General features: G+C 40.0%; 2 protein-coding genes across 5 annotated transcripts in view; both read left to right on the top strand.

Annotated features, from left to right (window-relative positions):
• Positions 1–580: 580 nt before the first annotated feature.
• DNAAF4 (dynein axonemal assembly factor 4) overlaps positions 581–14,159 on the top strand; it is an 18,173-nt gene continuing 4,594 nt past the window's right edge. Inside the window, exons 1-9 of one of the 2 annotated variants that reach the window (XM_068204015.1) lie at positions 581–736; positions 1,295–1,442; positions 1,801–1,934; positions 2,950–3,190; positions 3,918–4,063; positions 4,661–4,770; positions 5,478–5,631; positions 6,647–6,752; positions 7,813–8,353. In XM_068204015.1, coding sequence (XP_068060116.1) covers positions 614–736; positions 1,295–1,442; positions 1,801–1,934; positions 2,950–3,190; positions 3,918–4,063; positions 4,661–4,770; positions 5,478–5,631; positions 6,647–6,752; positions 7,813–7,922 — 1,272 coding nt within the window. In that variant the 5' untranslated portion in view covers positions 581–613 and the 3' untranslated portion in view covers positions 7,923–8,353. Of the gene's footprint in view, positions 737–1,294; positions 1,443–1,800; positions 1,935–2,949; positions 3,191–3,917; positions 4,064–4,660; positions 4,771–5,477; positions 5,632–6,646; positions 6,753–7,812; positions 8,354–14,159 lie in introns of those variants that run through there. The other variant, XR_011003815.1, reaches the window with a different exon arrangement.
• CCPG1 (cell cycle progression 1) overlaps positions 10,305–14,159 on the top strand; it is a 25,672-nt gene continuing 21,817 nt past the window's right edge. For all 3 annotated transcript variants that reach the window (XM_068204012.1, XM_068204011.1, XM_068204009.1), the window contains exon 1: positions 10,305–10,364. The gene's annotated coding sequence lies outside the window, so the exon portion shown is untranslated. The remainder of the gene's footprint in view (positions 10,365–14,159) is intronic.

Below are 14,159 nucleotides of genomic sequence, written 5' to 3'. Positions count from 1 at the left end.
ATCCTGGAGCAGGTCCAGCACAGAGCTACCGAGGTTCACTCGAGGGTCTGGAGAATCTCTTGCAAGGACAGGCTGAGGGAGCTGGGCTTGTTTAGCCTCAAGGAGAGGTGGCTGGGAGGGGACCTCAGCAATGCGTGTAAATGTCTGAAGGGAGGTGCTAGAGGATGGAGCCAGGCTCTTCTCAGTGGTTCTGAGGAATAGAACAAGAGGCAACAGGCAGAAAGTGATGCTCAGGAAGTTCTACCTCAGCTGAGGAAGAACTTCTCTGTGGGTACAGGCTGCCCAGAGAGGCTGTGGAGTCTTCCTCTCTGGAGATATTCCAGAACTAGCTGGACACGATCCTGGGCTATGTGCTTTGGGATGACCCTACTTGAACAGGGAGGCTGGACCAGATGGTTTTTTGATAAAAACTATCGTTTGATAGTTTTTGTCAGAAATTCTACACTATCACGAGTTTGTCTCTTTCTAGAAATGTACGTGGATGACACGGGCTGCGTTCCTTCCTGCTCTGCGGAGCCGTGCCCGCGGCCCTCGGGCCCCTCGGGACTACAGCTCCCGGCGTGCGCCGCGGGGCCGAGGCCGGGAGCGCCCGGGAGCTGCCCCGGCCGCGGCGATGCCGGTGTGGCTGCGGGAGCACAGCTGGCGCCAGACCCTCACCGCCGTGTACCTCTCGGTGCCCTTGCGCGGCGGCCGGGCCACCCCCGCCAGCATCTTCTGCAGCGAGCAGTACCTGAAGGTGGGGCCGCTCGGCTCACGGGCCTGCTGCCGCGCACGGCCGCGGGGCTCCTCCGTAACCCTGCTCAAAGCACGCGCGCCGTGCACCATGGCGACTCTTCAAGTTCAGAGCCCTTCATGGTTTATCATCTCCCTCTGTGTGCTCAGGCTGTTAAACGCCCGTCCTGCGGCAGATAATGGCTTTACCACTGCTCATTCCCTGTTAATGCTCTTGCCACTCAACAGGTGCCAGCTGCCTTTACTCTCATAAATGGACTAAATTTATGCATTTGCCTGTACTGTGAATAATCCTAAATTTGAAATCTACGGCTTCTATTGCAGTGCTGAAGAACCGACTTTTTCAATCTCATTAATGAAATATATAACCTTGTGATGACCCACCCTTAACGGGAAGGAAGCACCTTCTCTGGGCTTCTACAAACCTCCACAGTGGATACAAAGGAAATGAGTTCTGTCAGTAGTATTGGTTTTTGAGGTTTACTGTGTGCTTGTGCTCTGTTTTGAATACCTGAGAGTTAATTTAAAATAGTTAATATTAGTGCAAATTATACTTTTGTAGGTAAGCATCCCTCCTTTTTTATTTGAAGCCGTTTTATATGCTCCTATTGATGACACAAACAGCACAGCAAAGATTGGAAATGGAAACATTTTCTTCACTTTGTATAAAAAAGAACCGGCCTTGTGGGATTCCCTCACTCTAGCCAATGGTAAGTTTTGTACTCTGCAAAGTAGATTGCGTGTAAGGAAACCATACTGTGAAACTTCTGCTGGTAGATATCTGCTCAGTTCAACCTTGCTCATTATTAAAAATAGAAAGTATGTGAGAATGAAGAATATCTACTAGTTCTAATGTGTGTGAAATAATACTTCTTGTAAAACTTACATTTTGTGTTTAAGCAAATCTTAATGTTTCTCTTTTAGAGATAGGCTTGGTAGACACTGGTTTGTCAAGTTGTAATCATGTTGTATTTTGCCAAAGTAGCAGAAGAAATCATGTTTTCATTAACATGTTATGTACCAATAGAACACCAGGCCTAAATGACCAAGATAGTTTATTTTTTTAAGCTGACAAGGAGAAACTACAATATCTGAGAGAGAATGCTGTTCTAAAAGCCCAAGAAAAGGCAAAAGAGGAGACAGAAGCAAAAAAAATTACAAAACAGGAACACAAAAAATATGCTTTGGAGGCCACGATGAAGGTAGGTTTAGAAGGAGCTCTGCAAGACATACCTGTAAACAGCTACCAACTAATCTGGCAGATGCTTTCTTAAATGTACATTAAAAATATGAAAAGTTCAAAATTTTTTTAATAGCGGTGGTGAACCTTGTTATTTCTTTGCACTTAAAACCTATTTATTACCAAATATGAAAATGTTACGGACAAAGTGCTTACAAGTTGCCATTTTCTGTGAGTAATACTAATGAAAGCTTTTGGTGACAATCTCAGATTTTTGTCTGTTCAAAGGAGAGTACAGTCATGTGGCAAAACTGTAGACTTTTGTGGCCTTTCCATGTGTTTAGTCCTCTTTAGCACTGTGAAAATACTGATTTTAAAAATTCTCACTTATTCTTCATTGTATTTTATATCAGACTTGCTTTTTTTTTGTCTTTTGTGTGTTTTTGTCTTTGTTATTCTGCTTTTTATGTATATTTTAAGATATGTTCTTAAAAATTTTATGTATATAAAAAGTCTGGTCCCTTCAGTTGTGTTCAAAGGATTTTTTTTGGAGCATGCAATGAAATTTTAAGATTGCATATGCAATATGGACCAAAAAGATCTACAGTTAGTGACTTTCTTTGTAACAACGTTGTACCTCTTCTAAATATGTAACAATCTCAAAGAGAAGAGGAGAAATAAGAAACAGTGTATTCAGATCATCACATATATTTTACATTTCTGTATTTTCCAGAGATCTACACTGGAACATGGCGAGGATTTTCACTGTTTAAAAGTAAAACTTATTTCTGAATATATCTGAATTGTACTTAGGGTTGTTAGTGAAATAGTTTAAAGATGACACCTCTAAAAGCTATTCAGAAATCTTTACTCTCACAGTCATTTTCAAGCATCTTAATTAACTCTGCTTGTCTGGTCACATTATTGGTTACATTATGCTTGGGATATGGAAGTGGGAAAATAATGGTAACTTTAACTTAGTCAAGTCAGTATTATCAGATATTTTGTATCTCATAGGGTTTTTTTTGTTCAAATAGCTAGAGGAAGAAGGAAGAAAAAGAATTGAAGCTCTAAAAGAAAAGGAGCGGCAGAAGGTTGCTAAAGAGTTAGAGTTATGGAAAAACCAACAAAAAGATGGTGATAAATACAAGAGCATACAAAAAAAGGAGGAATTACATCAAGAAATAGAGCCATTAGAAGAGAGAGAAAATGAAAAAATGAACAAAACTCAGATTCCTAATGAAGGAAGTTCTAAGACAAGACTCAAATCCACAAGAGGTTGTATAATTGAATTGTACTTTGTAATTCTTTTAAGTGTGGGTATAACTTTATTCCCAGATGTTTCTAATTCATTACTTATCATTGTCTCCACCAGTTCTATTAGCTCGCAGTTATTTTTAAATTGTTATTTTCAGGCAATTTATTGAGCTAAAGCACATGAGTTCTTAGCTCTTGCTGAAGTCTTTGGAAATACAAGGGTGTGTTTTGTTCTAAGCTTTAGGAAAGTAAATCAGAAAGCCTTTCTGGCAGTGTAATGCAGACTTCCTGGGGGTGGGGTTTCTGTTACCCAAAGTTACCGAACTGCTGGATTTCATAGAAATATTCAATCTCCTTTTGTGCTCTCTGTCTTGTGTCTTGGCTCCATGGAGAGCCAATTCAGGGAACTAAACCAGCAGAAGACATTTAATTGTTTGCTTGATTTGATAGGTTAGTTTTAGCTCTTATTGTTGCCCTGCCAAAGCATCATACAAACAACAAAGAGAGAGGTGTTAGAGGAGTTTAAGTTCATTTGTGACAGATGCTGTATAATTCCACTTATTTACTTGCTACATTAGGAAGAAAAGTTGTTTGAACCTTTCCTTCAGAAGAACAAGTCTAAACTTTTCTCAAGCAACTAGAGGTTTAATTCTAATGTGCCACATTTCTGAGTCAGGTGTACTTTGGACTTTGGTAGAAAAACAGAAAAATCTCTTCATTTTTCATTTCCAGTGCTCTCTTTTAATAGGTCATGGCTCCTGTAGTATATTTTCACAGAATTTAAAGGAAGAACAGTTACCAGCTCCCCGAGTTGCTGCTACAATTAAAGTCAACTTTACACCACGAGTTTTTCCCACAGCTCTGCGAGAATCTTGTGTTGCAGAAGAGGAGGAGGTAAGGTGGGGAATTAATTATTGTGTATTCAGTCAATACAAAAATAGTGTCTGTGCCAAGGAATGTTACCTGTGCAATATCCTTATCTTCCAAGGAAGGCAGTCTTATTTAAATTAATATATAAAGAAACAATTTTATATAAAAATTATTTTCTCCATGTGGTTGTGCAGATTAATAAATAATATGTTCCTTTTTTGGGAGGGGGAGAAAAGACAGCAATATTAATTTAATTCCTTGAAGTACAAAATTTGAAGTGCCCTAACTCTTATATTTAAGATTCTTTCAGTTCTGTCTTAAAAGAAGCTCACAGCTCTTTTGAGTTTGACTCAATGAACAAAAAGTAATTCTGAAAGATCAAAACAGACAAGTAAACAAAAATGTATTAGGAATGTGGTAACCTGACTTCTCATGGTAATAAAATATTTGGGGAAACTTGGAAGTTTTTCATACTGGACATTATCAAATATTTTCCTGTGTCTGAAATATGTGGTAAATAGAATTCTTTTGATAAGTATGAGTGAAGAGATAAAAATAAAATCCTTTTTTGGATTTGAATTTTTGCTTCAGATATAATACTGACACATTTTGTATTTACAGTGGCTACATAAACAAGCAGAAGCTCGAAGAATAATGAATTCTGATTTATCTGAGCTGGAAGATTTAAAAGAAGAGGAGAAGAATCCAGATTGGTTAAAGGACAAAGGAAAGTAAGTTACATTCCACTTGAAGATGTATTAAAAATGAATTAGTTTTATGGTGTTTGTCTACTGTTTAGTTTTGGTATATTCTCTTTATTCTAGACATAGTTGGTGAATGTCTAGAGTAGTCATGGTAGTCATACTTGAGATTTTATTGACTGCTTATGGGGTTAGAATGTGATAAATCATGAGATGCAATTGTTAAAGTTCCTGATGAACAAAGTCATTGTAAACACATTATGTATATTCTTCTTTGAAGAAAGTTGAGGCAGTGCACAATTATACCTAAGTGGATCTCATTTCATTTGTACTTTTTTAGTGAGACATTAGACATCTGTGTAAAATAAATTTTAGGGACTTTATACGAATATTGGTTTATTTACATAGCTGTGTTATACAGAAAGCTTTTATTAGGCAATCATAATCAGATATACAAAGCTTTCAAAATTAATCCTGTGTCTACATAAATGTGTCCACTCTTACAATCCTTCATTGCTTGTAAGCAGTGACTATTTGTGTCGTGTATCTCTAAGCTGTATTGTCAGCAGCAAGGTGCACTGAGCTTCAGCTATGTTGTTCTCAGAAAATGCTGTAAAGGGGCATTTCAAAGGAAAAGATGCTAAAACCTCAAATTTTTGAAAGTGAGTTAATAAGTAGGTGGTTATTTTGTATTTATGCCTTCTTTAAAGTGCATCTTTCACTTTTATAATACTCAGCAAAATGTTTGCAATGGGAGACTGCCTTGGGGCTGTAAATGCCTATAACCTTGCAGTGAGGCTGAACAATAAACTTCCCCTGCTGTACCTGAACCGTGCTGCTTGCCACCTTAAACTGAGAAATTTGCACAAAGCTATTGAAGATTCCTCCAAGGTATAAAAACTCAGGAGCTCAGGCTGTCATCTTTTGCTTTAATGTGATTTGTTACTGTGATGATTTTGTTTTAAGCAGATCTGTAAATACATATTGGTGCAATTCAAAGTTTTAAAATTCAAAATTGATATAATGAAGCCATGGTAAAGTATTAAAATTTGATAGTGATTAATGAACTTTCAGAAATTTAAAACAAAACAACAATAAAATAAACCTAAACCAGGCTTCCACACATTTGTGACATATTGCCATATATTGGCCAGTATGTTTCTTTACAGATTAAAATACTGTAGCGATACGTACACTTGAAAAAACCCACAACTTGGAGCAGAGAAAAACAAAACCAAAGTATACTCATACAAAATCTGTTATGTTGTGGTGTGCTTAATTTTGTTGGAAGGAAAAAAAAAGTGGTGGTGATCAGCAGGATGCCTTAAAAAACTTCCAACAAACCAAACATTATTAAAGAAGGGCTGTATTGTCCTGATATTTTAGCAGTGTTATTTGTGCAACAAGAGGAATGATCTCAAATGGCACCTGAAATATGTGGGAAAAGTTTTCCAAAAATCATTATTTTTTGAACTAATGAGTCCTTGAGTCTTGAAACTTGGGGGGTTTTGGTCTTGTTTTTTTCCTACTAACTGCTACTAAAACACATGTGCTTTTTTAGTGCTACCTTTTGTTTTTTCTTTTGATAGCATGATAGGTCATATGATGTATGAAAACAGAACACATTATTTAATTGCAATAAACATTTAACATGGTATTTGTCAGTTTTTAGCCATGGCAATGTATCTGTAGTTGGCAAACTGGGGTGATGGATACAAATCCTAATGACTAGAGTCACAAGCCATTTATAGTTAAATTTGAATAGCTATTTTCTATTTGTTTGAATAGTTATTATGTGACTGTATAATAATAGTAATTAGGTGAGAGAAGTGTTCATAAATTTAAAAAAAGCCACAAATTATGGAAAATTTACTTATGAATACTTTGGGTGTTCTCATTTGTAAAGGCACTGGAACTGTTGACACCCCCTGTTCCTGATAATGAGAACGCTCGAGTGAAAGCCCACGTGAGACGTGGAACGGCGTTTTGTCAGCTGGAATTATACACTGAAGGTGAGGCCTTGGTTTTATGAAAGCATGCACAGGAATTTATAGTGACATGCAAGTAACTCTGTTTAGCTCAGTGAGGCTGCTCACACCTTTATGTTTTCAAAAGTGATTTTGAAGGAGGTCTGTATAATCTATGTCTATTTGTTATGAACCTTTATACCACATTCTTTAATTTTTTTAAAATTTGCTGGATACTTCAAAAAACCTTTACAAGTTTGAGAAAATGGATTGCATGCCTAATTTAAGGAGTTTTTCCATTGAAGATATTAAAATAACCTGAAATAGTTCTAAAATACTTCTGAAGTGCTTAGTAACATCTTTGTAAAATGAGGTAGGAAGCCCATATTAATGAGTAAAATGATTCATCAAGTACATGTGGTTTGTGTGAAAATAACTGAATTTATAGTGTCCCTATTCTGTTCCTCAAGAGTTTCAGATTAGTTTTGTAAAGCAAATTTACAAGTGAAAGGTGGTGATAGAAATTGAAGAAAATTTAAAATGTCAGTGTTAAAGTACTAAGCTTTGGCCATTGTTTACCTTTTTCTACAGGCATCACTTGGTTATTCCCTTTCAGCTTCATTTGCACTTTGAAACCTTATAAAAAAAGACTGATGTAGGCAAGATTTTACTTCATGTACTCATGATCTGTTTTTTCCCCCACAAGCTCTGGTTTTCACAGTTCATGTCTTTTTGTTCATATTTTCACACAGGATCATTTCCTCTCTTCTGCAGAACACTTTAGAACAGTCCGCTCATGCACACACACATATATAGGTGTATATGTACATGAATGAAGAGGCTCTATTTTCATGTTTCAAAACCTGAAAATATTTATGTGGTAGAATGTTTGTTTCCACCAAAATGTTTTGTAAAATAAGATAAAAGATAAGTTTATTTACTGGTGGAAGCTAAACTAATGTCATTCTTATGCCATCTTACTTAAGGACAAACCTCAAGATGAACATTTTATGCGTATGACTGGGGAGTATTTATTTCCAGATAGTTGCTAAAGAGGATGCTCTTGCATTATTGATTGGTATTCTTATTAATGTGTCTATATTAGGCCTTCAGGATTATGAAGCAGCTCTCAAGATTGATCCTAGAAATAAAATTCTAGAAAAAGACGCTGAGAAGATTCGACATCTAATTCAAGGAACAATGCAAAGTTCTTAATTAAAAAAGTATAAAAAAGAAACTTTGATGCCTTTGAGGACATCAGAAGGAATCTTATTTCTCTTCAGTGTGTGTTACCTAGACATTTTTCTGCTTCACTTGGAACACTTACAAAATTGGTAAAAGATTGGATATATTACTGGAAAGTATAGTATTACAAACATGATTAGATATATTTTATATAATTTTGATACAAAGTTGTTGTATTTTTGCTTTTTGTTAGCATTGTGTATTACTCTGACAATCTGAAACCCTGGACTTGATGTTGTTGCTTTTTGTTAAGTGTTCTTTCCTAAATGGGGCCATTTCAACTACACTTCTTTCAGTAGCAGTTTTAGCAGATTTCTGAATTTTCTGCATCAGTCTCTTTCCTGAATACCATTTATGGCTGATTTCTGTCTTTATAATAAAGTAATTATCATGCAGATATATATTATAGTGTGCAAATTTTATAGTGTTTTATCAGGGAGAAGGTGGCAGGCATTGTTTCCAGCTGTTTTACTTAGAGCCTTGAGAGGAGCGCTGAGGTGAGTCAGAAATGTCTGGTAGGAAAGCTGCTGGCCCTGCTTTCCTACAGAAAACTGCTGCATTGCACTGGAAGGGGCTGAAAACACTTTTTTTATAACAGCTGGAAGGAGGGCAGTGCAGCAGTTGGAGTGCCTCAGTTGTCTGTGATGCTATACTTACAGATACTGCTCTTTTCTTTTTAAAATTACTGAGGGGAAGTGAGGGCTAAGGAGGAGAGACACTGGCAACGGGAGAAAGATCATCTTAGTCAGCCCTTCAGCTAACAGAGCAAAGCATTTAATATTTGTTGACTCTTTGTGGTCACAGCAAATATTGCTCAAGATTTGTATTGAAATACATGCATGGTGGAGAGTGAGGACCTCAACACTTTGGTCTTATTTAGTAAACTGTGGACAGTGGTAATTTGACGCATAATGACTATGGAAGATAGAAAAATTTGAGATTGATGTAAAATTCTGCATTAGTGATAATCTTGAGCATAGAAAATATCTTAATATATGTGGCAGAAGTACTATGGATAATGAAAATATGTATGAGAGTAAGAGTAGAGTGAGACTGTGGGTGATTTGATTCAGTTCTGACCTTTTTTTCTAAGATACAGGAATATAAAAATAGGGCCCTAGAGAAATGTACAAGTGACTGTGCTTCCTCACTCCTGTTCATATGCATTTTATTTTTATTTTATTTTATTTTTATTTTTTTCCCCTGTAGGGAGTGAGTTATCATATGACAAATACTTTTTGGTCTGTTTAAGGAAAGTGCTCTGGTGCTGTACTGACGAGCCTGCTGTAAAACTTCTCTGAGCAAGGTACCTCCCTTAGTGCTGCTGAGCAAGCCAGTTACAACCTGCTGCTCTTCAGAGGTCCAGTGAAAGTTTTTTTTCTTTGTTTCTTCACACGAAGCTGACACTTAAGTTGCTGTCTTAGATGAAACTTGAGTCAGACATTGCCTTTACTAATGAGACCTGTTGTTGTCAATCTCCCATTTATTTTTTGTTCCAGTATCAGAGCACTGCTGGGGTCTAAACCTCTGGGATTTTGGATCTGCTCTGTTTGTACAGTGCCTGTTGATGACATATGGTCTAGGAACCTGGGTGGGAGTTAAGAGCTGCCTTACCTCATCAGAGTTATTCCACCTGAGGCTAGGAGAATCAAAGATTTGTTGTCCATATCCATACCCACGAAAACCCACCTTTGGGTTTTGTTGTTTTTTTTTTTTGGTGGGGGGAAGTGGCATGTTCTGGGGTGTTCTTTGGTGGGGCTTTTTGTTCATTTGGTTGGTTTTTTGGGGGGCAAAGGTGTGGGTGGTGGTGGTTTATCCTTTTCCTTAGTACAAGCGTTACTCCTCAGAGCTGGCTGTCCCTGAGCCCGGCTCTCCCGTGACTACCGCAGCACAACGCTCTCCGAGCAGCCTCCGCCCGGCACAAGCGGCGCCCGGCCCGCGGGGCCGCCGGGCCCGAGCTCGGCGGCGCGGCGTTGCCATGGCGGTGCCCGGGGCGGGCCGGCGGGCGCTGCGGCGGCCGGGCCGCTCTGGGCGCTGCGGCGGCCGGGCCGCTCTGGGCGCTGCGGAGCCCGGGCCGCTCTGGGCGCTGCGGAGCCCGGGCCGCTCTGGGCGCTGCGGAGCCCGGGCCGCTCTGGGCGCTGCGGCGGCCGGGCCGCTCTGGGCGCTGCGGCGGCCGGGCCGCTCTGGGCGCTGCGGAGCCCGGGCCGCTCTGGGCGCTGCGGAGCCCGGGCCGCTCTGGGCGCTGCGGCGGCCGGGCCGCGGCGGGGCGCGGACTACGCTCGCCAGGGTGCTGCGGGCGCCGCCCCGCGCGCAGGCGCCGGCCCGGGCGGGCCGGGTTGTTTGTGACGGCGTCACCGGCGGCTGCGGCCGCGGCCCCTCGTCCGTGCCGGGCCCCGCGAGGGCCGCGCTCAGGTAGGCGGCGGGACCGGCCCGCGGGGGCGGCCGCCCTGCCCCGGCCCGGCCGCCGGGAGCTCCGGGGGGCGCGGCGGCTGCCGCGGGGAGGGGCCGCCCGGAGCGGGGCAGAGCCCGGGGCGCCGGGGCCGGGGCCGGGGCCGCCGTTCGTGGTGCAGGCAGCGGCTGAGCGGGGCCGCGCGGGGCGGCGGCGCCGCTCGGGGGGCGAGCGGGCTCCGGGCGGCGGTCAGCGCCGTGCCGGCCCCGGCCCTGGGCGCTGGCGTTTGCCAACTTCCTTCTCTGTCATCAGCTGCCGCTGCCTCGCCGGCTGATGCAAGGTGCTCTGTTTCATAAACAGCGTCCTGGCGCTCTAGCTGCGCTGGCGCCGAGCCGCGCTCCCGTTCAGGTGCGCTCCAGGAACACCTGCGCCGTACGAGGGGTTGGGACTGAGCTGGGAATGCCCAGCCTAGCGAGAGTCTGGCTTGTTGAAAGCGCATTTGTCTTTCCTTCATAGCAAGGAAATGTTCTGTATTCAATACGGGCTGCTAAATATATTCTTAGAGAAGAACGTTACTTAGGGGAAGAAATTGCCACTTAGCAGAAATAATAAACTTCCATGAGAACCCTGAAGTGTAATAGCACTGAACCTATTTTTATTTCTGTTGTGCAACAAAGAACCGACTGTAGAAGAAAACTGAGAGTTTTTACTTGGAATGACAGCTCAGCAAACTCTGTAGAACACATTCATGTTCCTCTTGCTGCCTGTTAATCATCTTTGTCAATGCTTATTGAAGGTTATTTTTTTTAGTCTAGGAAATCCTCTTTTTAGATGGTTGAGCTTAAGGGTTTATTTACACTCGAGTGATTCTTCTTTTTAAGACTGGTTTTATTCTGCTTCACAGTGGATAAATAGGATGTGGTATCTCAGATTTATTTTTATATACATATCTGGGATAACTTGGTATTGTGTTATCAACAATACATATGGCTGTAAGCTTTTACACCTTATGCTTCTGCTTTACATTTCACTAAGGATAGGAAAATAGTTCACACTTCTGAATTCCTGCCCTCCTTCCCCAAATACATACAAACTGAACTCTGAGCATAATGGATATTTAATTTGTCCAGATAGAAATTGAGAAGGTGATGTCAAAAGTGGCAATGAAGATACACAGTGAGCACACAAAACCAGCGCACCAGGGGATTGGTTTTGGTTGGTTTCTTCCCCAGTCTTTCCTTCTGGCTTGGCCTGACATACAGGAGATGTGTAACACTCCAGTGTATCCTCCACTTATCCCTGCTGTTGTTGGACTAGAACCCATTAGTGTCATCTTGATTCCTTAGGGAGTTTGTAGGCTTTATGTCTTTTTAATTCCTGCTCAAAGCTATCATTTTTAAAAAAGTTGCATTCAGGAAGACAGCGGCAGCATTTCCAGCCCCTTTAGGCTGGTTGGAGAAGCACGCTGGTTCTTAGTGGGTCTTTGTCATTCCCTGGAGAATCAAACTGGAGAAGATTTTGTGAGTGGGTCAGTTTAGCCATTGGGTTCAAATTAGTCTTCTTTTTTTCAGTGTACTTAGGGGATTGAATTTAACCTCAGATTTAGTTACGATTCTGTGCATTTTATTAATCTGTTACAGAAATAAGCTGTTTACCTGATGATTGAAGTTTAGGATCACTGTACCTAGGTAATTTTTTTTATTAAAGCTTGTAGGTATTTTTAATCTTTTAGATCTGAGTAATAAAGGGCTTTAATTTTGGTAACTGTTTTATATGTGTATGTTTGCTGAATGTACCTGTAGGAATACATTTACCCTAGAGATGCCCTTCAGTCTGATGCCAAGCTATCTGTCTATTGTAATTTGGCTAAATTTAGCAGTTTTAACCATAAACCATAGTGTTCTTCTGATTATTCTTTAAAAAAAATTACATTATTTTTTTCTTAATATTAAAAATATTTAATATTTCAAAATATTAATTAAAATACTAATATAAAAATATTTTCTATTTTCATGATTTGTCACCTATATGCAGCTAAATATGCACTATTAGTGTAGTATTCTGGTTGAATATAAATAAATAACTTCCAACTCAAGGCCATTTATCAAGACAAGTGTGCAAGAGAAAATGATGATTGCTTGTCTGCTTGTTTCTCTGTTTGTTTATTTAATATATTTTGATGATGTTGGTACTCGTGGAGGTCCTGAAACTTTCGTTTGGGATGGGAAGACAGGTGTTGATGTGGAGCCCAAAGGCATGGTTGTATGTTGAGAACAGAAGACACCTTTGGGTTTCTGCAGTTACCTGTCAGGGTGTTTTTGGCTGGAGAGGGGGAGCAGGATGGTGTTTCTGTCATGTTCACCAGGCCCAGGGTGAAATGCTGAGTTAGCTGGAGGAAGAGAGATGTTGCAATGTCCAGCACAGAGTCTGCTGTGACCATTTGGGGTTTCAAAATCTGTAGATGCACTTGTATCAAACTGTACTGGTGCCTTGAAGTTGTCTTTTAAGAATTTGCTTCAGATTTTGCAGGGCAGCCAGTGATATTTTTGCCAGGTGACGAGTTCTGGTGCTGGGAGTTACCTTCCTGTGAGAGGAATGCTGCTGCTGCTGATGCCTGGTCAAATTTAGAGTAATTAATGACAGCAGGCAGATGTCGTTGTCACATGTAAACTCTAGAACTTAGGCTTTGCCATTTGGGCATTTGTTATTTTGATGATTGAAGAAGTATGATTTAAAAATAAATCACGATTCAAAAAAAAAAAAAAATCCTTGTATGCACTGTGATTTAAAAAAACCCAAACAACTCAAACCAAAATAGATTTCTTCCCACCCCCTCCCAACCTGACATTCCCCAGTTAAGATTCCAGGAAAAGCACTAATGAAGGAAGAAAAACATCTACAGGAAAATGACAACCATATTCAAAGTAGGGCTTTATAAAAAAATAGAAATTCACTTTCTCTCTAAGTTTCATACCTAAGTTTATTGTTAGTGAATATTTGTGCTTAAAATGTTATTGTGGTTGTCACCATTGTCTTTTTTTTTCCAGAGGAACTGTAAATATATTAGTTGGAGTTGATGAGAAAATAGTTTTATCTTAGAAAAACATGCAATAACTACCATAATGCAGAGATATGAGACCCATGTTTACTGTGTTTTCTGAGAAACCTAAATGGAATTGGAAGTTTTATATTTTGTTGTGCCCATTTCTAGCCACACCGGTGTACTTAGATGTTCTCATTCAAAGTTTTCTGTGTAATTTCTGTGTTGAGAAACCAGGAGTGATGACAGGATTGATAATAAAGTAGAGAGCAGTTCAGTTTAAACACACAGATGCTTTCCTCTGTGTTCTTACTGGAATTAACTCAGAGTGGGAAATAAAGCAGGTGTCTGAAATTCTGTGATAAAAGCTTTTTTGAACCATGATTTCATTGGCTGCTTTATTATGTTGATGCATACTATAACAGGCAGTTGATTGGAAATCGTTCAATTTTGGGAAGATTTTTTCCACCAAGGTGAATCCATAGTAAATTTTATAGAACAACACTCTATATTTTTTTAAAGGAACAAGAAATGTTTTAAACTTCTCTATAAAGTCTTCTTGGTAGTTAAGGACTTGAAAAATGGATCTGAATATGATGTTAATGAATACTCTGTGTCCCTGGTAAATTCCTGTTAAAAAGAAGAAAAGATATACAGGCAGCTGCAGCTGGACAGTTCTCTTCTGAAAGTGGCTACCAGTCATCTGGTAATATTATTTTAAAAAATTTATACTTTGTTTTTTTTTCTGTTTTTGTAGTTCCCAGGTACTCTCAGTTTT

Source organism: Anomalospiza imberbis, chromosome 13 (genome assembly GCF_031753505.1).
Source record: "Anomalospiza imberbis isolate Cuckoo-Finch-1a 21T00152 chromosome 13, ASM3175350v1, whole genome shotgun sequence".
Lineage (NCBI taxonomy): Eukaryota > Metazoa > Chordata > Aves > Passeriformes > Viduidae > Anomalospiza > Anomalospiza imberbis.
The sequence above is the reverse complement of the archived record's forward strand: the minus strand, read 5'-3'. Positions and strand labels throughout refer to the sequence as shown.